The 27440-nt window shown below is 45.8% G+C and overlaps 1 protein-coding gene and 1 pseudogene across 7 annotated transcripts; one reads left to right on the top strand and one right to left on the bottom strand.

Moving 5' to 3' along the window:
- Positions 1-4305: 4305 nt before the first annotated feature.
- LOC136522391 (uncharacterized) lies at positions 4306-7578 on the bottom strand. 7 transcript variants are annotated; one of them, XR_010775880.1, is made up of 4 exons: positions 7162-7578; positions 5913-6000; positions 4896-4977; positions 4306-4556 (listed from the first exon to the last, which is right to left on the bottom strand). XR_010775880.1 is itself a non-coding variant. In XM_066516212.1 (4 exons), the coding sequence occupies exons 1-4, from the start codon at positions 7440-7442 to the stop codon at positions 4543-4545; spliced, it is 480 nt and encodes a 159-aa protein (XP_066372309.1). In that variant the 5' UTR covers positions 7443-7578; the 3' UTR covers positions 4306-4542. The 7 variants fall into 7 exon arrangements, 5 of the variants coding, with proteins under 5 accessions (XP_066372309.1, XP_066372307.1, XP_066372306.1 ...); XR_010775881.1 differs by having other exon boundaries at positions 5913-5997; XM_066516212.1 differs by having other exon boundaries at positions 5913-6015.
- A 13689-nt stretch (positions 7579-21267) lies between these two features.
- LOC136522121 (polyubiquitin-like) lies at positions 21268-22183 on the top strand (annotated as a pseudogene).
- Positions 22184-27440: the final 5257 nt, after the last annotated feature.

The following is a 27440-nucleotide window of genomic DNA, read 5'->3' as shown; positions in this document are numbered from 1 at the left end:
ATTCGCCGTGCGTCTCCCTTCGACTTCTCGTTGTGATTTTCTTCTGTTGTACTCATCCAATTCTAACTCGTATCTGGTCCAAGCTTCCCTGTGCTGCCTAGCACGGTGTTGGCGCCCTTGCTTCAACTTGTTTTTTCTTTCTCTAGCTTGTTTCTGACTATCTGTTTCTCCGTCGTAGCCCTGGGCAAAGGGTGATATGTTGGATTCTAATTCATCTGATGATCTGACATCGGGTGCTTCCAGGGGATTTAATGGTGACCGCGGTCGTCGAACCATGAACACTTCTCGCGCATGAGTCGTTCTGTTATTGGCGTTAGTTTTCATACTGTCGGAGTCGCTGATAACTTTAGTGGATGCCTCGGTGTCGTAGATCGAGTCTCCTTCTTGGTAAGGTAAAATAGCTGTTGTTGTCGTGCCGACTAGTTGGGTTCCGCTACCTTCAGGAACGGAATCTGGCCAGTGGATGATACAGTCCCGCGATGTTATCGTTAGCACGAGGCCCTCCTGAGCTCCTGTCAGTGGTATCCCGAATCTTGGATTGAAAAATCTTTCGACCTGTCCTTGATAGGATTTTGCCATGTTGTCGAGCCCAAATGGAGAAGAACTCGACTTCTTGAGAGAATTCTGGGGGTAATCCGAGTTGTTTTAGGTTGTGCTCCGGAATCTTGCCAAAAAAGAACTCGGTTTCTTGAAAGCACTCGGATAAAACTTCGCTTTGGAGCTTGAATTCGAATCGGATACGAGTGGTCGTGAAATCCAATTTGATTCGGATACTATGAGCTACGCGAATCTTCTGGTGAGCTGATCCGTTGTAGTTGTTGAAATAGGAACTTCTTTTAGATGATCTAAATCTTCGAGGAGATGGCTTTGAAGCTTGCCGTTGTTGTCTGCCTCGCAGATCCATGAGCCGAAGATGAAAGTTGATCCCGTCGGGAAAATCATGTTGTCGAGGTCCATCGAGCTCTCGGAAGCAAAGTCGCCGAAAGCCCCTACCTGGCGCGCCAACTGTCGATGTTTCACCACCGATAGCCTGCCACGGGGGTACCCGGGGCAGTATGTTCAGGCTTCGGCGTATGCTGAACTCAATGGTTAACGCAAGAGACAGCCGATTTATCCTGGTTCAGGTCCTCGATCGTAGATCGAGTAATAACCTTACGTCTAGTCGGCCTTAGCCTTTGCATTGGATTGATTGTCAAGTGTTTTGTTGTACCAATTGTTGTTCTCTCAGGAGCCCTGCCCTCCTTTATATAGTCAGGAGGCCAGAGTCCTAGTCGGTTTACAATGAGATTTCCTAGTAGGATTACCTAATAGTTCTACTACTACGATTATATGGGAAGAATCCTATTTGGACTAGATCTTTTTTCTACCTTACGGGGTATCCTGTGGGTCCCGCATCGACAATACCTTAATAGTTAGAATTTAGAAGCAAATCCTACCTTAATAGTTGGCTGCAGAGCAGAGAAGAGCCAAGCAAGCAAGCACAAGCAGACAAGAAGTCAACTGAATAGCAATCTAGCACAAGCATCCACCAAGCCACAACGATTTATATACAACTAATAGCAGAAAGCACAGGAAGGAGCGCATCTATCCAGGTCTTAACAATCCAGCACGAGCACAGGAAGCAGAGCAAAGGAAGTAGGGGTGAAGCAGAGGAAGCATGGGACTAGGGAGAAAAGGACGTACGCGCGGGAGGCTGTGGAGAAGTCCAGAACGTGGAGCAGAGAAGGGGTCACGAATGAGGCAGAAGCCAGGGACGCGGATGGTACTGGGGTCGCGCGCGTCACAGATGTAGCAGAAGTCGCGAATGCAGCGGAAGTTGCGACCGGAAGCGAGTAGGGCACGCGATGGGATGGAGGAGGTAGACGCCGCCGCCACTGCCGGATTCCAGGTGGACCTCCACCCTCTTCTCTTTCCCTCTCGATGGCGGGGACTCCAAGATTGCAAGGCCTCTTTCCTTTTCCCCCACGCGGAAGGATATACTCCGCTTCGCGCGCACTCTCCCGTGCTTGTTTCCCCCCGCGCGCAACTCTCTCGCGCTTGTTTCCCTCCCTCGCGCGCATCAGCTCTTCGTCCCCCACCCCCCCGCGTGCATTTGCTCTCGTGCGGCATCTAAGCGGACGCCTAATCTCGCCTAGGCGACGCCTTCTGACATACGACCTTTGGTCGTGGCGAGCCCGATGCCCAGCTTCAAAAATCGCCTGGACGCCAAGTCGTCTCCTAGGCGACACCTTAATAACTATGGTTACAACAAGTAGATCCAAAATTGCAATTTAAAGTTCGCACAACTTCTTCTAGTGATGCGAGGTTCTGCTAACGATTAGCATTCAACATTTAGTATGAGTTTTTTCTTACCAAAAGCTTTCTAGTGAGGATTTTCATGTGCTAGGACTGATGGTAGAGTTCTTATTACTATTTAGTGCACTAGGAGAACTCCACCATTTTGGTAGTGTCGTGTTGGAACAAATCAATGTTTTAGGTCTATATGGCTAACTAGAAATGACGTATCTTTGAAAAAAGATTGTATATTGTTATTTACAAGTTATTTTCAGGACTACTTACTAGTTACTAGATACATTTCTGGTCTGCACTTCAAATGTTGGAGACCGAGGCAATGGAAATCTTCGCCAAGCATATGGATGGTCGTTGTCTTCTAATAGGCTTAATGTTTAGTTTGCCATTTTTTGCTAGATGAGTTTATGCCCATCGCCTTTTCGTTGATGATTCTTGTGAGCTTGTTTGAATAGTTGAAGGGTGAAACTGCAATAATAGATCGTTGAGCCTTGAAAATTTTCTAAAAAAAACGAACTTCAAATATAATACTTAGGTTTTGTCGCTACTACACTACTACAAAACAAGAATATTGTTACACTAGCTTGTAACACATTCATCAATGTGTTCCTAAGAAATTTCATAGTAACACAAATTAAGTGTTACAGACTTGGGTTGTAACACAAAACACGTTTTTTATAAAAATGTGTCACTGGCAACAATTATAGTAACACAAAAGTAAACGTTATAAGTGAAATGTTACAAAAGTGGTACTATATTGTAACACATAAAAGGAACACATAAAATATGTGACAAGTATATTCCTATAGTAACACGACATAATGTTACAATCAAAGTGTTACAAAGAAACATATACATGTGGATCATCTTCCAATTTGTGGTTGGCAAAAGGCATTGCACTGACCTTGCAATTATATAAGATGATCTAGAATACCTTTTGCGAGATAGGAAAGTTGGTTCAATTATCATTCATTTTCCTTCTAATGCCACGCCACACCATTGCAACACCACTAATTTGGGGGGGGGGGGGGGGTATGGCAACCTTTTCCGTAAAATGGTTGCAATATGTGCCTATAATGCAACGGACTAAATATGTTGCAATATATGCGGTTTTATCGTTGCAACATGCGTGTGCTACTACAACCATTTTAGAATCGTGTTGCAATTAGTTGGCATTATTGCCATGGCACTTGGCATTGCATTAGTATTAATTTCCGTTGCAATTACTTGGTGTTATTGCAACTATATTGGATTTGGTTGCATTTGCTTGTAACTATTGCCATGATTATTCTGGGTTGCAATAATCTTCAGTGGTGTTGCAATTGCGAGTTGGTTATTGCAACAAGAATTTTGGAATGGTTGCAGTAGCATGTTCCTATTTCCACGGTGTTTTGGGGTTGTAATAATCTTTTATGGCATTGCAATTGTTAGGTAATTATTGCAACTGGAATCCTAAATGAGCACAATATCATGTTACTATTGTCACAACTTTTTTTTTATTGTTATAGACCAATGTGGTTGCAATACGATGTTGTTGGCCGCACATGTGTTTGATGGGCCTTTCTGCATGGGCAAAGGCTAACAAACTGAGATAGCGTTATTGGCAACTACATGATTCATCTACCCCTCAAAACAAAAACAAAAAAAACTACATATTAAGTTCTCCCTCATCCCTTCCAATCGGCCGCAACTTACAAAGCCATCACCCTAGGGTTAATATATATTGTATTAAGTTCTTGTCTTGGCCTAGGGTTAATATATATTGTATTAAGTTCTTGTCTTGGCCTTAGTTGTCTTGATACTATTAACTTTCTATTTAGACAACCCGAAATGATTACATCTCATACGAAAGACTACTCTAGAATGTCTCTGACAACCCAACCCAAGCCCAATGTCTATGACAGAAAATAATCGTCATGGATTAAATAGCCCATTAAAATTAGCCATTTATGGTCACAACCATTAAAAATTTAGCCCACTAATTCTCACCCATTTCCACAATTAATAAGAGAAGCATAAAGCCCAACAGAGCCCATTTTCATAATCCAATATGCTGATACAACATCACATCATAAGCCATTCAAAAAATGGGTCCTAACAAATGCATGCAGTTGCAGCAACACTATATCATACGACCACGCATTCTACAAAGTTTCCTTCGAGCGCCAGAAACAACAAAAGATAGGTTCCAACAAATGATAAATGCATTTGCCCTCTTCCATGCTTCTTGTTCTGCTTCCAGTTTCACGTGCACTAAGTTTGGTAGCCTGAAAAAAATCAATGACCAAGCACAGGATTTAGAAGCATGTTTATGGCGCTTAATAGACTTAAGCAGAATTGAGATAGCTTGCAACAGATGTTGCACGAGGAAGAATACCCTACACAGAAAGTTTCTTTGTGATCTGAAGTGAAATTCAGATTATTTACTAAACTGAAACTCTAAATGTCTGCTCTCATTAACAACTAAACTACATATTTAACACCAAGATTCTGAAACTGAGTAACCTAACAGCTGAGGGAGAGAACAGATAGCAGCAACAGCAGCTATCACTGATGAAGATTTACTAAACACAGAAAACTGCAGTTCCTGGACAACACAAAATAACCTGCAGTTCCTGGAGGCAGTACATGCCTTTCGATTCTGTAGGCACATCTTGGACCTTCCTGTGAAATGTCGCTTCCTTCTTTCTAGAGAGGAGAAATTATCAATAAAATAACTGCAGATTAATGTGTGTACTATACAAACAGTAAAAAAAATTCTACTACCAAGAGAGTAATAATTGTTGCACATCAAGAAGCTATTTTTCACTAAGCCAACTACACAGAGTATCACCCTTTTCTTCTACGACTATAGAACATTATCAAGGCATCAAGATAACAGGCTAAAACACGATACTTCAATGTATTACAAGAGTATCACCCCAACAGCTAGCTGCCGACTCTAAAAAGTAAACCAAGCGGCCTCAGAAATTAATCACAGTTAGACCAACATCTCTACAGCCATCACAATCTCTGAAAAACTTAGATTATAGTTCCAGCTAGTTTATGCGGCAACCATGAATATATCTGGAATGGGAGCACCAATTATCCATCTATAGAAACCTGATTTTGGAATAATCAAACCAAACCAAGAGCTATACAAGTAATAATTTGCCACAACTACACATCCAGATCTGAGTGGGAGTGGAGAGTGCAGCAGGTGGTGTGTAAGCTCGAAATTCTGTCTACAAAGCATATAGGTCATGTGGCTTTCCAAATTCTAGTCACCGGTTGATTTCAAGTACAGAAAATTAAGATAATATGCTGCTACTTAAAACAAAGGCAAAAAATGATAAATCTGTACTGGATATTTTCTTGCAAGCAAATTAAATGGCACTACACAAAAAAGAGTCAAATGCAATTAGCAACGAATAAGCACAAAAAAGGAAGGGGCAGTATTGGTAATAAAGTCGGGCTCTTTGGTTCTTTTCTATGTAACATAACCTTACTCTGTTTTCTATTTCATTTCTGACATTGTTGCCTCTCTAACCAGCCCACCATCAATTATTACTATCATGATAGCAATAACATTGAACCAGCAAAAGGGACATTTCACAAATACGAGGACTGGACGAGAATTGCACCTTTACTGAATGTTGATGTCGACGACCTGCTTGCTTGCCTACCTTTTGTTGGTGATGCTGGCATGCAGCCACAGGTTCCACAGAACTGCTGTTGTGCGACAAACTGTCAATCAGCACTCAGAAAAAATTGCAGTAAAATTGACAAATGTCTTGCATTCAGAAAAAAAAAACATTCACAAAGACCTACAGCTGTAGCACACTAGCACAGTAATGTCATCTCTGCTTTACTTAACATGTAATGATTAATTAGTACTGCAAGAATTCTGTAAATAAGAACAACAGGCAAGAACAGTCATTTAACATGACAGAAGAAACGAGCTGTGGTGAGGAAAGAATGTTGCATCTCTGGACACAACTGAGTGTTAGGAGTATTTCATTATAACATATTTCTTGCAATCGCTTGTACTTTAAATTAGACCAGGACAATACTCATTGGCATTTGAACCAACACACAACATACAATTTTATTTAAGCCATGAGCCCAAATATAGTATTCTTGCTTGTACGAGGGGCACACAACAGAGATACAACTGAACTAATGGTGATATAAGAGAAATCTTTAGTGACCATTCTACAGTAATCAGGGGTGGCTGGTGGGGCTGCAACCCCCCTCGTGGGACAGAAATACAAGGCATAGGTCAGCCCAACAGCCCAATTTGAAGCCTTCTTCTATTATTTAGCCCCCCCCCCCCCCCCCCCCCCCCCCCCTCCCTTTGACCCATTTCTGGATCCGCCCCTGACACTAGTCCAGGGTGAAGGATCATGTGTTCATACACTTCTAGATAGATAGTCTGATATATATCTGCAAGACAATCAATGTGTCGTGATCAATCAAATAAGCTCAAGAAAAAAACAATAGTTAACCCTATCTAGCTATAATTGGGGAATTTGGCAAGAACTGTCTACAGAAGATTTGTTCTTCTAAAGGGACTGATTCCCATATTTCTACAGTCATGGTAACAGTAGAGTAAGAACTTATTCATTGGTTTGCACTGTCCTGTTATTCTCATCTAAACATTGGCATGAGCATGACAATTGAGTTACTGATATAATGACACTTCACACAAGTCAGTAACTTCTACGGATCCATCTTTACTTAACTATTTTTTATATCATTCCTAATTCTTAAATTAACCAAAAAAAAGCCAATTACCAATCCTAATAATTCCTAAATTAACCAACCAATTAGATGGAACAAACAGAACAACCTGAACTAAATAGACCCATTATCCAGCAACGGACTACTTACCTAGTTACCTGCTCGGCTGCCTTGCTCTGTTGCTCCCGCTTGGAGAGTTGGAGTAACCAGTCTTCACCAGTCGGAGTGCCAACGCCACGCGAGGGTGTGAAACGTGAACAACCTGAACGGGCAGGCCAAGCCCCGCCGGCGCGCCCACGTGGCAATGAGCTAGAGCGCCACCGCCCTGACTCTCGGCTGCTGCACGAGCAGGGCCGCACGGGAGAAATACATATCCCGCTGGAACGACGGCCCGCAGCCATCCTGGCCTGGAGCGACGGCGGCGTCACCATACGGACAAGAGGGGGGGCGGGCAGCCTGGAGGAGAGGGGCGCCGAACTTGAGGGCAGGGGTCCGGCCTGGAGTAGATAGATTGCCAGGAGAAGGGTACCGGCATGGATGTGTCCTCCGCTTGCAGGATTGGGTTTTTTTTGGGTTCAGATTGAGAAGAGAAGATCTGTAGATGAGATTGGAAGGGGCAGTTATATACGAGATAGAGGGCGTTTTCAATTTCGCAGACGGCTATTCGGGGCAATTTGTGCGCCAAAATTTTTAGACCAAAAGTAACTCGTTTTTAAAATAGCATAGTGTAAGAATAATTGTTAAAACATTTTAGAAAGTTATTAAAAAGTCGCATATATGGAGCTAATGACATAAGGACGTGTTATAAATCTAAAAATTGTAAGACCAAGAGAATTCTTATTCTTTTAAACAAGAAAAAGGCAAATAATTAACGTTAGAATAAAATAAGTTCTTATTTAATAAAAATATTGCTGTATTGACGAAATACTGATCAAAATTTAAATTCTTGAGAAAAAGTATAATGACATACTTATGTTTTATGTTCACATAAAAGTTAAAAGTTTTGAGATGTGACACGTGAATACATCAAACATGATGAAAAAATTCAATAATATGAAAACAATATTCTATTAGTGTTAGTTTATCACAAAACAAATTTTAAATTTTGAATTGTTTGAACAAAGTCTGATGGAGAAATGATTAAAACGAAAATTGTAGATCTCGATGAGTTGTACAACTTTGCTGTTGATGACTTTTCCATTTGAAATAATTTAGTGTCACAAAATTCTATTTGAAGTTTTCATATTTTGAAATTCAAATTTAGAGTGGTGTGGAAAATATCAAAAAAATCTATTTAAAGCTTGTCATATTTTGAAATTTAAATTTTGAATTGTTCAAACAAATTTGAATAAAGAAATGACCAAAATAAAAGCAACAGATTGGATGAGTTCTGAAAATTTTGTTTGAAATCCTGATAATTTGAAATTCAAAATTTTGAATTTTTAAACGAACTCGTATGAGGGAATGCCTTAAACGAAAGTTGTAGATCTTGATGATGTCTAAAACTTTGTAGCTGACAACTTTTTTATTTGAATTCATTTATGTTCCTAAAATTATGTTTGAGAAGTTCTCTTATATTAAAATTCAAAAGTAATGATATCTAAACTGTGTTAGAAAATCTGGAAACTTGCAAGACAATATGATTTTGATGCAATCATTGCATGAAAATTTTCAAAAATCTTAAATAAAGCGGATCATACATTGTTCACAAATGGATACATCTAACACACATAGTTATAGGACTAAGTGAGAGATGTTTCTATTTGTGAAGGATGTATAGTTCAACTTGATTAAAATTGTCCAAAATTTTAGGGACCCAGGATATGTTGTTGTGTCAGTTTATAGAACTATCTGACAAATTTAGTTATTATTGTAATTATTTGTTGAATTACCACAAAATAAATGTAATAATATCTAAGCTTGGATAGGAAAAATTTACAAACTTGCATGACACCATGATTTTGGTATGTAATCGTTGCATAACAATTTCAAATTATTTTAACAAAGCGGTATTGTACATTGTTCACTAATGGATATATCTCACACAAAGTTATAGTACTAAGCGAGAGATTTTTCTATTTGTGAAGGATCTGTAGTCCAATTTTATCAAAATTGCCTAAAATTTTTATAATGCTTATGGACCCAAAATATGTTGTTGTGTAAGTTCGTAGAATTATCTGACTAAATTTAGTTATTATTGTAATTATTCATTGAATTACCATATAATAAATGTAATAATATCTAAACTTGCATGACAACATGATTATGGTATATAATTATTGCATAATTTTTTTTGAAACTTATACGCAACAACATATATGTAGTCTATTTCATGTGAAAAATGTTTTGGGAAGATGAAATGATTAGATTATAATGTTACTTCATAATCATGCCTTAATTAATGTAAAATAAAAAAGGGCTATTGCGTTCTTGCCCCTAGTTTGAACTCCAATTGTGATTTTACCCCCATTTTCTTCCACTTTGTGTTTTTACCCCTGCTTTTCTAAAACGAAGGCTCCGTTTACCCCTACTCCGTGAACAGCAGGTAACGGTGTTAAAAAAGTTAACAGATGACAACTTTGCCCTTCCGAATATTGCGTTTTTGCCTCTATTTCAAACCACAATTGTGATTTTACCCCCACTTTCTTCCACTTTGTGTGTTTACCCTTACTTTTCCAAAACGAAGGCTCCGTTTACCCCAATTCTTAACTCAGTTATCTACATCCGGACCAAAGCAACTAAAAATTAACAAAATGTCTGTGAAAAGACAAACTTACCCCTTATCTCTCGGTCGTCTCTCTCAGGGTCGTCCCTCTCAACGCTAGCAGACAGCGGGTGGCTGGGTGCGGCGGCGGAAGGGCAGCGTCGGGCCGTCGGGCGGGCGCGGTGAGCGGGCGTGTGGGGCCAGGCGGAGGAAGCGGCGTGGGCGCGCGCGGCTTAGCATGACATGGGCGCGCAGCCAGGCACACGGCTCTACTTGGCGCGGGCGCGCGCAGCCAGGCACGCGGCTCTGCTTGGCGCGGGCGCGCGCGGCTTGGCCGACGTCACGGGCGCACGTCTCGTGAAAGCAGCCGACCATGGAGCCGACCATGGGTGCGACCAAGCAGCATGGTCGGCTGCTTCCACGAGACGCGCGCCCGCGCCAAGCAGAGCCGCGTGCCTAGCTGCGCGTGCCCGCGCCAAGCAGAGCCGCGTGCCTGGCTGCGCGCCCACGTCAGGCTAAGCCGCGCGCGCCCGCGCCGCTTCCTCCGCCTGGCCGCACGCGCCCGCTCGCCGCGCTCGCTCGACGGCCCGACGCTGCCCTTTCGCCGCCGCCGCACCTAGCCGCCCGCTACCTGCTAGCGTTGAGAGGGACGACCCTGAGAGAGACGATCGAGAGATAAGGGATAAGTTTGTCTTTTTACAGGCCTTTTGTTAATTTTTAGTTGCTTTGATCCGGATGTAGATAACTGAGTTAAGAATTGGGGTAAACGGAGCCTTCGTTTTGGAAAAGTAGGGGTAAAAACACAAAGTGAAAGAAAGTGGGGGTAAAATCACAATTGTGGTTTGAAATAGGGGCAAAGATGCAATATTCGGAAGGGCTAACTTGTCATCTGTTAACTTTTTTAATACCGTTACCTGCTGTTCACGGAGTAGGGGTAAACGGAGCCTTCGTTTTGGAAAAGTAGGGGTAAAAACACAAAGTGGCTGAAAATAGGGGTAAAATCACAATTGGGAAGAACGCAATAGCCAAAAAAAAAAAAAAAAAAAAAACACGAACGGGGGTCTGGTGCCGGCGGCGCTTGGCTGATGGGCGGCGGCGTGACACCGGCGCCTGGACTGCTCGAGCTCGACAGCGGTTGGTGGACGCAGCATCCAGTTTATGGTTTGTTTCTTCACATATTCTGTCCCCAGCCACTCCGCCTCATTCCAGCGCTCCCTCACCTCCGCTGCCGCCAGCAAGATGAAGAAGTGCTCTGCCTCCGCTCCTCCGCCATGGGTGGCGGCTACAGCGACTGTTATTATTATTTGTTGCCTTCAAATACCTAATTAAGATTTTTCCCTACTTTTTAGTCACGGAGAGCCTTCGTTTGTACCATGATTCTTACCTTGGTCTGTGCCTTTCGTGATAAATGCTAAGATGGATTAGGAAGGCACATGGGGTTCAGAGTTATAAGCAAGGTTATATATGCAGTCTGATTTTTGCAGTACCCATACATTCTATAATGTATACAGTTTTCAGTTTGAAACAATGTAATATATGCAGTTTGAGTTGGATATCACTGCCCATTATAATTCTATATGTGGGGCATTGGTTGGATTTTTGCAAAGATTTTGACTGGGAGACCTTTTTTATTCCCTGGAAAAAAAATGTGGAACACCAATTACTGATCTCTTTGGCACACTGTTGACAGATACTATTTTTGCAGGTATGATGTTAGTATTCATGGAAATATTGGCATGTTCATCTACATATTTGAAATAAGAAAGCAAGGAGGGTACCTGAGCAGCATGAGGAAACAGTAGAGTATAGCAGTACACCAGGAGCACGGGCATGTTCATCTGACCTGATATTGCGCTGTCTTTTAACATTGTATGGCTGGTAAAGAATAATTCAGAACCATAACTAGATCATACTACAGAGGTGCTGCTGGTACTCTTTTGGTTTATGATATCACTAGGTGATTACCCCCACAAATTCTAAGTTTGCTTGTATGGCCTTTTTTGTGCACGTAGTTTCCTGAATCATGCGGATACTGGCATTCAAATCCATGTTGAACTGATTTCAGGAGGGAGACTTTCAATCATCTTGCATGGTGGCTGGAGGATGCGAGGCAGCACGCGAATGCTAACATGACGATAGTGCTTGTTGGGAACATGTGTGATCTGTCTCACAGGTGTGCAGTGAGCTATGAGGAAGGCGAGCAGTTTGCAAAGGAACATGGCCTTATCTTCATGGAGGCAGCTGAAAGGACCGTGCAAAATGTCGTGGAGGTGATGCTTGATTCTGGTGTATCTATGTGCAGTTAAAATATTTTCCAATTTCCGCATGCCGCAAGAAAATCCAAGATGGTGTTTTCGATGTATCTAACGAGGTACCTTTTAATCTCAAACCACCTTTCTGCTTAAGGAAAATGCAAGTGAGCCCCTTTGATATTACTTTAAGTACCATCAGAGCTTATGTGCATAAGTCATTGCTTCCTATCTCATAGAAAGCTATATACATTGAAAGGTTGGAGCGAGGATAGCCAAACTTGGAAACTGGAAAGCACAATATTGACAGGCAGAGTGCCTGTTTGGCCTTGTGATCTCTTGAAACTTGCTGTTAAGTAAGACCTTGTACTCTTAATTTATATAATGAATGTCAGAGAAGTAACTTTTCTGAAATGGCATAACTGGATAAACTTTTAAATATTATTTTGACGGGGGAGGTGTTCTTGATGCTGAAAGAGATAGAGTAAGATAGATTTTTACTTGTTAATGTCCAATGATTAGCAGAGAAAGCATTTTTCTGAAAACTAGCAATTCTCTGATAGTGAAAATGTCATTTGCCCATCAGGAAACTTGTCCTGCTCCCCAAAACATTTTGCTTGCTTGTAATATGTATCTGTTTGCTATGTATCCAACAATGTATGCCATCGTCATTAATTATACTGGTTTATATTATAATTTTCTATAAATATAATGTTTTTTAAGTATCACCATAGTGTTAGCACGGGCATGTTACTAGTAGAATATTATTTGTCTGTTAGATGGCAGTAAAGTTTTGCTGCTGTATTTTATTTGATATACGCAGGTAGGTTCCATGCTGTATATGAGCATCGATGCTCACATTGCAACCCAAAGCAAGCTGAAGTACTGCCCCCCACGTGGCAATGGATTGATGTTTCGAGCCTCATCTACACTGCGGCCTGCTGTAATGTAGCTCATGTAAGACCTGTATTTCCAGTCTTCTCAGTGATTGCTCATCATTGTTTAGCTGAATATCCTGATTTGCTGTGTGGAGTGATGTAACAAACTTAATGATTCTCAAGCAATACATTGTTTGTAACAAATTCATCGTGCCATTGTATAATTACAACAAGACTGTCCATTTAGTTCAGTCCATGCTGCTGTTGTCCAGTTTATTAAAAAAATGCTGCTGTTGTCCAAATATTTCAATTTCAGTTTAACTCATGCACAATGTCAATGATTGTTTTTAGGAGAAAGCTAGAGTTTGAGTGGAGCACACGAGTGATGGGATGGACAATGTCAAGCGAACCTTTATTGCAGTGGTAGACATACCTCATTAGATTTTGATGTGTACAAACAAGTGTGTCCGATCCCTCAAGTGTTTGAGCAATGTGTGTGTTTAAGCTGAGAATGAGATTGGATGGCTTCATTAATACAAGCAAATCATATTTTGGTTTAATGGATTTGTCTAAATGCTTTATGGACCATATATTCGGATTCTAAAAAAATTGAGTTTCTAACATATAGCAACCAAACATTAAGTGTTGCAATAGAGGCTTCAACCTACAACAACCAAATATTTTGTGGCAATAGAGGGTCTACATGTAGCAACGAAACATTTGTCGTGGCAACAACCACAATGTTTAGTGTGGCAATAGAGAGGCTACCTATAGCAATCACATAGATAGTATGGCAATACAGGGGGGCCACCTGTGGCAATGCTATTAATGCGTGGCAATAAGGTCTATTGCAACACCCATTGTCGTTGCCAGCACAACTATTGCCACTCTTTGGATATGTGGCAATAGGTATCTTTGACAATGTCGGGTGTGTTGTAATAGCAACTATGGCTTGCAACACTTTGCAACAACACTCTAAACACTAAAATGAATCGTTGTGCAAACCTATTGCTACGGCATCAGTGGCATCGCCTCCCAACCAAATTTTTGTGTTGTAGTTTTGTGTATTGCAATCATTTTTGGCATACTGTAACACTTTTAGGCCATTGCATCAGAGGTAAATCCTTGTACTAGAACTAAAAAAAGTGTTACTGTAACACTAGGCAAATATTCCAATAGATAAATAAATGTATTACAAACTATGCATTCTATCATATTGTGAAGTGTTAATAAAGAGAAAAAATGTTACATAAAAAATCATAACACTAGACAAATGTTCATATAGACCAGTAAACGTGTTATAATAAACCAGTTTATAGTAATATGGCCGATTGAAACACAAAGAGAAATATGTTACTAAGAGAGCTAGTAACACATTTTTCAATCTATAGTAATACAAGTTGGTGTTACTATATCCCTGTATAGTGCTAAGAAAGCAACATGTCGTACTCCACTTTGCAGTTCTTGTAACAGCCACATGTCGTACTCTGCCAACTTTTCCCACCCGTGCTCTTTGAAAAGATAAATTTAGAGGCAGGCTACTCATAAACACTAGCAACCTACGCAACCCTCCAGTTTCTTTAAAAAAAAACAATGTTGTGAGGTTGTATTGGATTTGCTGCTCCATGAGTTGACGTATTGATAAATATTTTTATTAGATCATCAAAAGAGGAAAACCACAATTTAGCATCACAAAACGAACGATAAGAATTTACATAGCAAAGAAGCCTACCAACCAAATCCTAGAAATAGAAGCCTATCCAAATTACACAAGCATGTCTTTGTTGTCGTATTCTCCGTGTACGGCTTTCGTTATCACTCCACTAAAGTTCGTTTTCGCTGGCGATTCAACTGATGCGCTGCTGTATACAGGTCATGTTCGTTTGTCTTATAATCTGTATTTTTCGATTTATTTTTTTAATTGAAACAGTATTTTTCTCTCATAACAAATCAGTCGGAATAGTGTTGACACGAACAGGGCCCTAGTTGTCTATTCGGAGGCTGCTGCCCGCCCAACCAGCCAAGTACGGAGCATGTAACTATGTATAGCTGTATATTCCTGTATATAATAACTTCTCCTTCGGTCGTACAGCATCTAGTTCGTCCCTCGCAACGGACAGATTAGCACGCTCCCGCGCAAAGCTTCTCACAACTAGCTCTCAGGGCCGGCGCGGCCGTGGCCAGCAGTGTGCTCAAGTGTCTCTCAGCGCGTGTTTAGTTCTCACCCTAAATTCTAAAAAAGTGCTACAATAGCCATCACATCGAATCTTACGATACATGCATGGAGCATTAAATGTAGACGAAAAAAACTAATTGCACAGTTTGGTTGGAAATTGCGAGACGAACATTTTGAGCCTAATTAGTCCATGATTGAACATTATTTACCAAATAAAAACGAAAATGCTACCGTAGCCAAATTTCCAACTTCCACCCAACTAAACACGCGCTCACTTCCTGTGAACTACTAGCGCGCCTACCAGGGGCAGGGGCATGGGCGCACGTCAACCGTTCGTTACGTTCATGAATAAGATGTGCTTTGCCACTTATTACCAGTAAGATTATCTCCAACCGGCCATACCTAAATCGGTGACCCATTCAGGTATTTGGGTTCGGTACAGTGAATGGGTCACTGACCCATCCCCTTCCTTCTCCAACAGCCCACCTCCCTCCCTCCCAGGTCCGCATCTGGAGGATGCGCCGCCGCCGACGGCCGGAGCCCCAGCGGACGTGGCTCCCTCCTCCCCCTCTGTCGACTCCGAGCCCGCGAGCGCGGCTTCGTCCTCCCCCTCTGTCGGCTCCGAGCCCGCGACCACCGACGCCTCGGCCGCTCCCGAGGAGGCTGCACCGCCGTCGCCCCCGGCCGCGGGGCATGGCCGCGGGTCCGGCTCTGGTGGACGCGGCCACCTCCACTTCGGTGCCGTCGCCGATAGGAGCCCCGACACCTGCTGCATCTTCCTCCGATGACTCCGTGCGCGCGGACGCCAGAGTGACTCCGTGCGTCTTCCTCTCTCTGCAGTGTTTTGCGTCGTCGAGAACGCCGACGCTTTTTTGCCTTCCGAGTTGGATGGTACACAAAATGGTTGTCGTATTTGCGTTCTCCGTTGGACCGTGATTTCGGGACCTAAAACACTGTGCACTAGCCATTTTGCGTATGGGTCGCGGTTTACCTACGGCGTTGGAGACAGTCTAACTGTGTGTGGAATGCATGCGTGATAGAGTGATATACTGGAGTGTTTCTTTGGGAGGTATGTGCCTTCAGAATCCAAAGGAAATTGGTGCTTGGATGATATACATATACGGATACGGTCAGTCGGTCATACGGAAGACCAATACTTGAATAGTGATATTTCGTGCTTCGATAACAAGTGATACTGTCAGTTGCGTTTTGCAAAGATAACTGTAATAGTAATGAGTGTTTCAGCTGCTGCACTGATATGGGCCGTCGTAGCCCAAGCGGGGGCCCTGGAAAGCCCATGACGCAACTGGTTCCAGTCGATAGGCTGCGGCCTGCGCGGCAGGGTGGGCGGACTGCGGACTCCGCGACGGGCCGACGACGGCCTCTCGCTCACGTGATTCCATTGCCGTGAGCCGTGACGTCACCGAGACCCCACCAGGTCCAGGTGGGCGGGCACGGCAACCCTCCGTTCCCTCACTATAAAGTCCACCTCCGGCCTCAGATTTCTCCAACCGGGTCTTAAGAATGTGCATGCAGCCCGTGGGCCAAAGGCTCGGCCCAAGGCACGGTTATTGGGCCCGACCCGAGCACGGCACGACCCGAACCCTAACCGGGCCCATGCCGGCCCAAAGCCCGTAGCAGGCCGGGCTTGGGCTGAGGCCTCGGCCCGCTGGGCGGCACGGTGGAGGCCTGGCAGCTAGAGGGGCTATATAAGCCCCCCGCCCCGGCGGACCCCCACCTTCGGCCATTCCCCCTCACTCCGCCCGTGCCCGTAGCCGTTCGCCCGCCACCCTCGCCTCTGAGCTCTGAAACCCTAACCCTAATCTCCACCTCGCCTCGCCTCTCACCGCCGGTCGCCGCCGGTCGCCCACCGTCGACCACCTCCCAGGCTACCGCTGCCGTCGTCCACCTCCCAGGCTATCGCTGCCGACGCCGGATGTTGAGATCTCCTCTTCTCTGATCTCTCCCCCCTCCTCGTCTCACTTCTTCCTCCCTACCTCTCTGACTAGTTTGACTCTCTGTCTCTCTCTGACCGGATCTTGGGATCTCCTTTTGTCTCCCCCCTCTTCTCCATCTCGTCTTCGTCTTCTTTTCCATTTCTCCAGCGTCGGGCTCCGTCTCCATGCAGGCAAGTACCTCTAACCCTAACCCTAACCCTAGATCTAGTAGGCAATCACACGAACCCTAATCCATTTCTCGATGTTTTTGGTTCGCAGGTCACCGGTGTGTAGCTGGTGCCGCAGGAGGCGTTGAGGGACGGTGCCGGTTGGGTGGGTGGCATCTGCCATGGCCGGCTCTGAGTCCGCTGATGGTGACGATGGTCCAACCATCAACGACGAGCTCAGGGCCACAGGGCAGATCCCCGATGACGAAGACGACATGGGAGATGCTGCTCATCTCTTGTTCGGTAGGAGTGGTGCTCCGACCAACCGAGACGATGCAGCGGCTAGTGCTGCGGCCACCAGCGATGCAGCATCTCTGGCTTCGTCCACCACTAGTAAGCGCCGATCCCCTGTCTGGGCTAACTTTGATGAAATCATAGAGACAGTGGATGGTGAGGTACGTGTTGTTGCTATTTGTAAGCTCTGTAAGTCTCGTTTGTCTGGTAAATCTGCTAATGGCATTGGTCATTTAAAAAGACATATGCTCTCATGCAAGAAGAAAATAGAACAGGCTAATTTGGTTCAAACTAGGCTTGCTTTGAATCCTGATGGGTCTTATAGGAACTAGGAATATAGGCATGATGTTGCTAGAGCTGAGCTTTGCCGTTTGATTGCTAGATTAGATCTGCCTTTATCTATTGCTGACAATGATGCTTGGGATGATTACATTCAGCGTGCTCACAATCCTAGATACAAGAGAGTGTCTAGATTCACCACATCTAGAGATCTTTCTAAGCTTTTCAATGAAAAACTACATCACCTAAAAAATGAAGTAATGCCTAATGTGTCTTCTGTTTGTTTGACATCTGATATCTGGTCTGGCAATGCTAAGGAAGATTATATCACTGTTGTTGCTCACTACACTACTTCTGAGTGGGAACTTAAGAAAGCTGTTATTGGCTTTAAACTGATTGAAGTGACTCATAGTGGTATTAACATTGCTGAAATTATTGCTGGTGTGTTGGAGATTGGGGCCTACTTGACAAAGTTTTCTCTGTTAGCCTTGATAATGCATCTGCTAATACATCTGCTATGCTTACTTTGAGTCCTTTGCTTGCTGGTTACTTGGGTTATGATATTGATCCATTGAATCCTAGTAAAAAGATCTATCATGTTGTGCATTAGAGATGTGCTTGCCATATAATTAATTTGATTGTTAAATCTGGTTTGAAAAGGCTTAAACCACACATAGAGGTTTTTAGGACTGCAATTAACTTTCTGAATTCATCTAATCATCGCATTGCACAATTCAAAAACTACTGCATTGCTAAGGGTATGAGGCCTCATAAATTTGCTTTGGATATGGATGTTAGATGGAACTCAACCTACCTTATGCTAAAACATCTCATGCCATATAGATCTGTGTTTTCTGTGTTCATCAATTCTCAGTCTGGCTATCCTCTATTGAATGAACAACATTAGTACATTGCTGACAAGGTATTGCAGTTCCTTGAGTTGTTCTATGATTCAACTGTTGTACTTTCTGGTGTTTATTACCCCACTAGTCCTTTGGTACTGCATCACATACTTGAGATTGCATCCCATCTGCATGAATTTGAACAGGATAATACTCTTGCTGCTGTAGTTGTGCCAATGAAGAATAAATTTCTTAAGTATTGGAAGAATATACCACTGTTATACTCTTTTGCATTTATTCTAGACCCAAGGGCTAAGTTGAAAGGTCTGGGAAATGTGCTTGACTTGCTTGCTCTAAGTAACAATATGAGTTACATTGATTACTTTGCTGAGGTTAAATCTGAGTTGCATAAACTCTATGACAAGTATGAATCTAAGTTTGGTGCTGCTAGGCCAGCTAGAACCACCCATCCATCTGGACTGACAGGTAAGAGAAAGCAGGCATAGAGCAAAATTTTTGGAGGATCAGTTTCTTCTAGTCCTTCAAGTGCATCTGCAGGATCTATTGTGCCTCCTGGTCTCTCTGAGCACACTGTTTACCTTGACTGTGACAATGTTGTGGCATATGATGATGACTTTGATATCCTCAATTGGTGGCATGAGCATAAACTAACCTATCCAGTTCTCTGTACCTTGGCTAAAGATATTATGACTGTTCCTATATCAACTACTTCTTCGGAGTCTACCTTTAGTCTTACTGGCAGGATCATTGAGGAGCGGCGACGGCGATTGGGCGCGGACAGTGTGGAGATGCTAATCTGTGTCAAAGACTGGGAGCTAGGTGAATCCGGTGGACAACACACTGTGGAGGACAAAGAGCTAGAAGAGTACTTCAAAGAGCAATACCTTGATGATGAAGCTGGTGGATCATCTACTGCTGGTGATGGTTGACTGCTGAGAGCTGAGAGCCTGAGAGGCTCTGAGTGCGACTTTAGTTGTGAGAGTTGAGACATTTGAGCTAGCTGGTTTGTAATAACTTTGAACATTTTAATTTATTGAGCTGGCCGTACTCTTTTCCTTTCTAGGGTTTTATCTTACGAGGTGTGAGTTTTACCTAAAAAGGTTTTTAATGAGGCGACATTGCACAAACAGCTCAAATCTTTTGTCATCTGGTGTTTCTGTGATTGTTGAATATGAATATGTGAACCTGTGATTGTTTGAAGTTTGAACCTGTGATTGTGCTGTTTGAAATATGGTGTTTACTGTGTAATGGGCTATGGACTGGCCCGATGGACCAGTGGGCCGTGGGCTCAACGGGCTAGCACGGCCCGATATTCGGCCCATGGACCGTGCCTGGACCGTCCACAGGCACGGTGGACTGTCCAGGCACGGCCCGGTGGCCCGGTGGGCCAAAAGGGCCCGAGCCCGATCGGGCCGTGCCGGGCCGTGCTGGCCCGTTGCTCATCTTTACCGGGTCTCCGTCAATCCCAAATTCCCAATCGCGAAGTAACCGCACAGCCGCTGCGAATGCGAACCAAGCAAGGCTCCCAATCGTCTCGTCAAGGTATCCCCTCGATTCGTCTCCCTAATCGCGCCTTCCGTACGACGATCCTTATAAATTGCCCGCAAGGTCTTGTGATGTTCGATCGTTACTTTTTGTTAATTCGTTCATGCCGAGTTCGTTTTTTGGCTTGTAGCCCTGCTTATAGGCCGTGGTGTTTCTGTTCTGGAACGGAATTTTGTAGATATCATAGAGTTAGGGTTCAATTCAAAAGATCGATTAATGTATTATATCAAAACTAAGAGGGTTAAATCATTCCTATCATGTTGCCTCAAACGTAATCCTGCAGATATCATATAATTATGTTTCAATTCAATAGATTAATTGGTGTATCATTTAAATTATGGCTAAGTCATTACTATATAGTTTTACCTCAAAACACAGTCCTGTGTATGTCAATCGGGTTTCAGTTTCAGTTCGATAGATTAATTAGTGTATTATCAAAGTTTAAACCATGCCTGTCATATAGATTAATTGGTGTATCATCTAAATTATTGCTAAGTCATTACTATATAGTTTTACCTCAAAACACAGTGCTGTGTATGTCAATCGGGTTTCACCGTTTCAGTTTCAGTTCGATAGATTAATTAGTGTATTATCAATATCAATATCAAAGTTAAGAAGTTTAAACCATGCCTGTCATAGTGTCATGTTGCATCTGACACAAATCCTGTAGGTATGATTTGGTTTAAATTCAATTCGCTGATTTGCATATGCTCAAACTTAAGATGGTTACAAAAAAATTAAGATGGTTAAATAAAATTAAGATGGTTAAATCTTGCCTTCCATCTTCCCTGCCTATTTTACCTTAGATTGGTCTGTTTCTGATCACCTTGAGTCAGAAGGATATGTATAAATTTTGGGTAGTGCTGCTAAACTTATTTCTTGTTGATACACTGACCCCTTTCATATTATAAATGTTGAATCCTGTCTCTATATTCTCTGCTTGTGTATGTTGAGTTGTCATGCTAAATTAGCAATGTAACTAGCACATTGGCAGTTGGTATGCATGAGGTGTTGTTTCATATAATTCGTGGTTCAGATGTTTGTGTTCTTTCTTTGTTGTTACCTCTGTTTCATAGTAGAGATTTGAATCACTCTCATCGAAGCACTAGGTTTTTCTGTGCCTATCTCTTTAAGGTAGCTTACATGTGATTTTTGACTCTGCAGATGCAGATCTTTGTGAAGACCCTCACTGGCAAGACCATCACCCTCGAGGTTGAGTCCTCGGACACAATTGACAATGTCAAGGCAAAGATCCAGGATAAGAGGGAATCCCACCGGATCAGCAGCGTCTGATCTTTGCTGGCAAGCAGCTTGAGGATGGGCGGACGCTCGCCGACTATAACATCCAGAAGGAGTCTACCCTCCACCTTGTCCTCAGGCTCAGGGGTGGCATGCAGATCTTTGTGAAGACACTGACTGGAAAGACCATCACACTGGAGGTCGAGTCCTCAGACACGATAGACAATGTGAAGGCCAAGATTCAAGATAAGGAGGGCATTCCACCAGACCAGCAGCGCCTCATCTTTGCCGGGAAGCAGCTCGAGGATGGCCGCACCTCGGCTGACTACAACATTCAGAAAGAGTCCACCCTTCACCTTGTACTCAGGCTAAGGGGAGGCATGCAAATCTTTGTCAAGACTTGACTGGGAAGACCATCACACTTGAAGTTGAGTCTTCTGATACGATTGATAACGTAAAGGCAAAGATTCAAGACAAGGAGGGCATCCCACCAGACCAGCAGCGCCTCATCTTTGCTGGAAAGCAACTCGAGGATGGCCGCACTCTTGCCAACTACAACATTCAGAAGGAGTCTACCCTCCGTTTGGTGCTCCGCCTCCGTGGTGGTATGCAAATTTTTGTGAAGACATTGACTGGCAGGACCATCACCCTGGAGGTCGAGTCTTCTGACACGATCGACAATGTGAAGGCAAAGATGCAGGATAAGGAGGGCATCCCGCTGGACCAGCAGTTCCTGATCTTTGCTGGTAAGCAGCTTGAGGATGGCCGCACATTGGCGGACTACAACATCCAGAAGGAGTCTACACTCCACCTGGTTCTCTGTCTCCATGGTGGCCAGTAAAGGTCTGGGTGGGGGCTGGGGTACTGAGTTCAGTTTGCCATGTCTGATGTGAGGTCGAGTATCTTGTGTCCAAGTTTCTGCTATGATCGAGTCCTATAGTGTTCCTCAAAACATATGCTGCCTTGCTGTGTAGCAGCTTCATTACTTGTAATGTAAACATGGTTGATGGTTTTGTCTTGGCATACATAATTTGTTTCTATCATTTTGCGTTTTATCTGGATCTGCTGATTTGACTGTGTTCATGGATTGTGTGTGTTCTTTATATGCTTAGTGACAAGGGTTATCTGTCATACGACAGGTATCAGTATCACCAGAATGTGTCCTTCAGGTAGTCTGCTACTGAAAATAAGCTCTTATCCTAATGAGGTCAAAGGGGTTGATCGGAGAAGGTACTTCAGCAAGTGCGCAGTATGGGCAAGCAGAGCCAGGCAGAAGCTTGCACTCTAAGCACAAACATAGTGACTCGAGGCATTACTCGCACTCTCTAAACAACACGGACAAGCACCATCCCGGCGTGGTAATGGCCGCGGCAGCTTCGCTAAATCGCACCTCGGACAATCATGGCAAATGTCACATGAGCATACGTGATCAAGCACCAGCGTACCTGCTCTTCCTCCGCACGACGGGCACATGCCTCGTGAGCACTCGGTCTTTGGTATTGCAGCTAGGAAGCAGAAAGGACACAGGTCTGTACTCTTGGAGCAGCGCACGCACTTGCAGAGGTGGTGCGGCGCCACAGTGCCGCTGTTCATGTGGCAGCGCGGACAAGATCGGTCCGGCTGGAGAAGCGGCCGCCGCTCGAGCTGGGGCTCAGGGTCAGGCTGGGGCTGCGGCTGGGGCTCGGGGTCGGTCTGCAGCTGGGGCTGCTGCCGGCGCTGGACTGGGGCTCGAGCTTGAAGGCCTCCTGTCATCCGGAGGCTCCTGGAGAAGCGGCTGCCGCTCGAGCTGGGGCTCAGGGTCAGGCTGGGGCTGCGGCTGGGGCTCGGGTTCGGTCTGCAGCCGGGGCTGCTGCCGGCGCTGGACTGGGGCTCGAGCTTGAAGGCCTCCTGTCATCCGGAGGCTCCTGGCGATGGCTTCCATTCGCGGTCGCGGAGCGGCCGCCTTGATAGCCTCATTTTGAGCAGCGACGCGAAGAAAGGCTGGCATCTCATCTCCTCCCACAGCGGCTAGAGCAGTTTTGTTGATGAGGCCTATATCGTAGAGGTCGATAAGCCGGCGCTCTTTCTGAGGCTTCCCTCTCTCTGTACCACCGGCTGCAAGAACGGAGCAAAACTGTTGGTGTTGGGCTGGCCATCATCGAAGAACAAAGAACAAGAACAGGTGATCTAACGAATACCGGACCCAAACGCGTACCTCTCGCGGACCCCTTCTGAAGCGCTCTCGGGCGAACCTGACCGCCGCGGCCCGCAGACCCTGAAATGGCTGCAGCCCAATGTTATGTCTGAATCAAGAAGTCAAGAAGCATAAACCGTTGACGAAGAACAGCGCGCACAATTCCCCCTTACTCACCTCCGCCAAGAACGACGGGGACGGTAGAGCCGCGGCTGCCCGCAGACCCTGAAATGCCTGCAACCCAATGTTATGTCCGAATCAAGATTTAAGAAGCATAAACCGTAGACGAAGAACAACGCGCACAATTTCCCCCCTACTCACCTCCGCCAAGAACGACAGGGACGGTAGAGTCGGGCTTCTTGAGCTTCTTTGCGTCGCCATATAGACCTCGCTCATCGTCGCCGGGCACTGGAACCGTATCTTCACGCGCACGTCGGCTGGGCAGGCCCCCGACGCGGCCGCGTGGCGGAAGCTTTCCTCGTCGCGGTACGCCAAGGTCCGCCTCGCCGCCTTGTTCCCTGCGTGCGACGACAATCCGCGAACGCCGTCATCGCGGCCGAACACCCCGGTCCTCCTCGCCGCTTTGTTCTCGGCGTGCGAGGAACATCCGCAGGCGCTGTCATCACCGCCTTGCGCTCCGGTCCTCCTCGCTGCCGCCGTGTTCCCGGCGCTCGAAGCATCGTCCTTAGCCTCGGGGGTGTGATCACCCATCTCGCGAACGCCTCGGAGGAAAACCCTGGTCCTCCTCGCCGCCTTCTTCTCGTCGTTCGACGAACATCCGCTGGCGCTGTCTTCGCCGCTGTGCGCCCCGTGTTCCCATGTCCTTAGCCTTGGGGGTGTGATCACCCATGTCGCGAACGCCTTGGAGGCCTCTCACGAGAGGAGGAGGGAGCCGACGGGGTGGTCGAAGTCGAGAACCTTCCTTAATTTGCTGCAACGAGGGACGGAGGGAGGAGGACCAAGTGCAAATTCTGAAGCTTATATTATAGTTGGCTGGCTGGGTTCTGATCTTGGCCTCTTTATTGGGCCGTTTTTGGCCTTTGGTGTGGATTTGGTGCCGCAAACGGTTCAGAGCTATGTGAGCAGGGGCGTTGTTTGTTACGCTCGGTAACTGTTCGACGGTATATCGATGTGGCTGCGGACCACGTTCGTGCCGAGGCGTGTCGCAGCGTAGTATAGGAGAGAGAAGCAGATGGTTGGCGGCCAGTTCGTGCTCTGAGCGGCACGGCGGCCTAGCTAGCTTTTCGGACGATGGCGGTGCACGCAAGAGGGCTAAGCAACTGGGTTGAGTACTAGGGAATGGCTCATTTGTTCGTGGACGCGGTGCTTGATTGCAGCAACGGGCGTGGGTGCGCCGTGCTCGCGTGGTGACTCGGGGCGAGGCCAGCGCGCACGTCAGTGTGCGTGTCCGTGCGTCGCAGACCCTAAGCGAAACACGACCGGACGCGTGAATTGGCGAGGGCCGCGATTGGTGTTGGTGGTGGCCACTGGCCACACCCTTTGCCTGGGCGCCGGGCGCGAGTGTCCGAGTGAAGCCATGACGGTGGGCGGTGGTTGGTTCTGACGTGTGTGGCTCGGGGCTGCACGGCGAAGCCACGGCGTACAGCGCTCCCCCACCCTCGGCGCCCTTGGTCGCGGTACGGACGACGATGGGGAGGATTGGAGGAAGGCGTGTTTGCGCCGACGTCTTGTCGGAGCACGGCGAGGACAACCTACAGACGGGGACGGGAGGTTCCACCGGACTCGTGGAAGGGGCCTAGTGCGCCTTGCTCGTGGGGAGCGTCGAGGAACAGGGGCCGATGCCGCCGTTGTCCCGAGCGTCGTGCGTCGCACGGCATGGCTCGGCATGGTGGAGCCGTGTGGTGGAGGGTAAAGAAGAGGCGGTGCGCTGAGCAATGGCCGAGCGGCGGCGAACAGGGTGGACGCGATCGCTCTTCGGCGGGGTTGGTCTCGCCAAGCGGTCAGCGCGGGCGCCGGGCAGTGGATAAGAGCTTCTGTCGCTTGGCTTGGCTGCTTTTTCTGCCGTTGGGGGAGCCTTGTGCTGTTGTGCAGACCGTGGGAGCCTGTGCAGCGAGGGAGAGAAGGATCCGAGAGGAGAGGTGCGGGCCCGGCAGAGCAGGTGCGGGGCGGATGCATGCTCGCCACGCCGGGGAGACGGGCAGGCGGCAGACGGAAAGCTGCACGCGCTGGGACGTTATAGTTGGCGCGCGAGGTGGAAGACGGTCGCGCGAGCTGGCACGCCAGCAGGTCACTCCTCGGCAGATCCTGTAACTGTTATTGTCAAAAAAATAAAAGGCAATCTCACATTTGTCTGCAGAAACCGACTTATCTGTAGATCCTGTAACTTACTTCACAAACGGTGAATAGGTTGCCAAGAAACAGTGCTGTAATGATTGTGCATTTCATTAGTAACTTGGACCCGGTACAGATTGCCGGTTTTCATCTTCTATCATGATGCCTTCAACAATCGAGTACAGGCCTAGCGAGTTCGGCCAGATTCACTACTGCGGATCCAAATTTTGTTTCACATCTCCTACAGTTTAGTCGCCTGGAAACTGAACATCTTCCAGGCGATTGAGACTGAACGCGCTGGGTGTTAGGGAGAGTTTAGATGGCGAAAATTTTTGGTTTTGGCTACTGTAGCACTTTCGTTTGTATTTGGCAATTAGTGTCTAATTATGGACTAATTAGGTTCGAAAGTTTCGTCTCGCGATTTCTCGCCCAACTGTGCAATTAGTTTTCTTTTTCCGTCTACATTTAGTACTCCATGCATGTGTCGCAAGATTTGATGTAACACTTTGGGTGAAAATTTTTGGAAACTAAACAGGGCCTAGGTGCTGCACCCTGCTGCGGCCTTAGAAGGGGGAGGGGATTGTTAGCTCATAGGATCATCGGCCCAGGTGAGAGAACCACTTATCAGTTTTATCGAGCATCCGCTAGTGTTACCGAGCACCCACTAGCCGTATCGACCATGAACAAGCGTTGTCCGTCCCCACACACTATGGCTAGAGCTAGAAGAAGAAGGGAGAACAGAGTATACACACACAGTACAAGACACCAGCGTTGGCCGAAGCCCTGTATGGGAGATGACAAATCTGAACTTTCTTTACTGAATTGCCGTGATAGTCTATTTATACAACTTTATCCATCTAGTCCCAGTATAGCTGCCCTGCTACAACAGTGACTAGATAACATATATGGCTGACTCTGCATGTGGCTACAGTACTGCAGGTGAGCCATGCGGTGCCTGCACCTGCAGCGGCTATAGTATCACAACAGGGGACTTTTTCGGCGCCGCCTTCCCTTGCTGTGTTCACACAAGGAAACAGTAGTTTATTCTAACAATTCTTTCCCTAATCTACTGCTATCCCTTGTACCCCCTCCATGTCGATCATCTCCTTCAGCTCCGTGAGTCGAAGACTGTCCGAGCGGCTTGGTGAGGACTGTCCGTGAGTTGCCAACCAGTTTCGACGAACTCGATGACGATCTGCCCTCCATCGACACAGTCCCTGAGGAAGTGGAACTTCACGTCGATGTGTTTACTCCGATCGTGCAGAACCAGATTCTTCGCGAGGGCGATGGCGGGCTGGTTGTCCACCATCAGTGCTTGGTGGATGAGCTTCCACGCCAGGTCAGCTTGCCCAGCAGCCGGCGTAGCCACACAACTTGGCACGCTGCTGTGACCGCCGCTACGTACTCTGCCTCGCACGTAGATAGCGCCACCACCTTCTATTTCAGCGACAACCATGAAATTGGGGCCGACCCGAGGAAGACGAGCACTGCTAGAGGTGCTCCTGTCATCCATCGATGTCCCCCGTCATGTCTGCATCGCTGAACACGGTGAGCTGCAGCCTACTCCCGCTGATCTTAGAAAAGATGATCCCTTGATCCACCGTCCCCTTGACGTGGCAGCAGTAGCCGCTTA

Source organism: Miscanthus floridulus, chromosome 18 (assembly GCF_019320115.1).
Source record: "Miscanthus floridulus cultivar M001 chromosome 18, ASM1932011v1, whole genome shotgun sequence".
NCBI lineage: Eukaryota > Viridiplantae > Streptophyta > Magnoliopsida > Poales > Poaceae > Miscanthus > Miscanthus floridulus.
The sequence above is the reverse complement of the archived record's forward strand: the minus strand, read 5'-3'. Positions and strand labels throughout refer to the sequence as shown.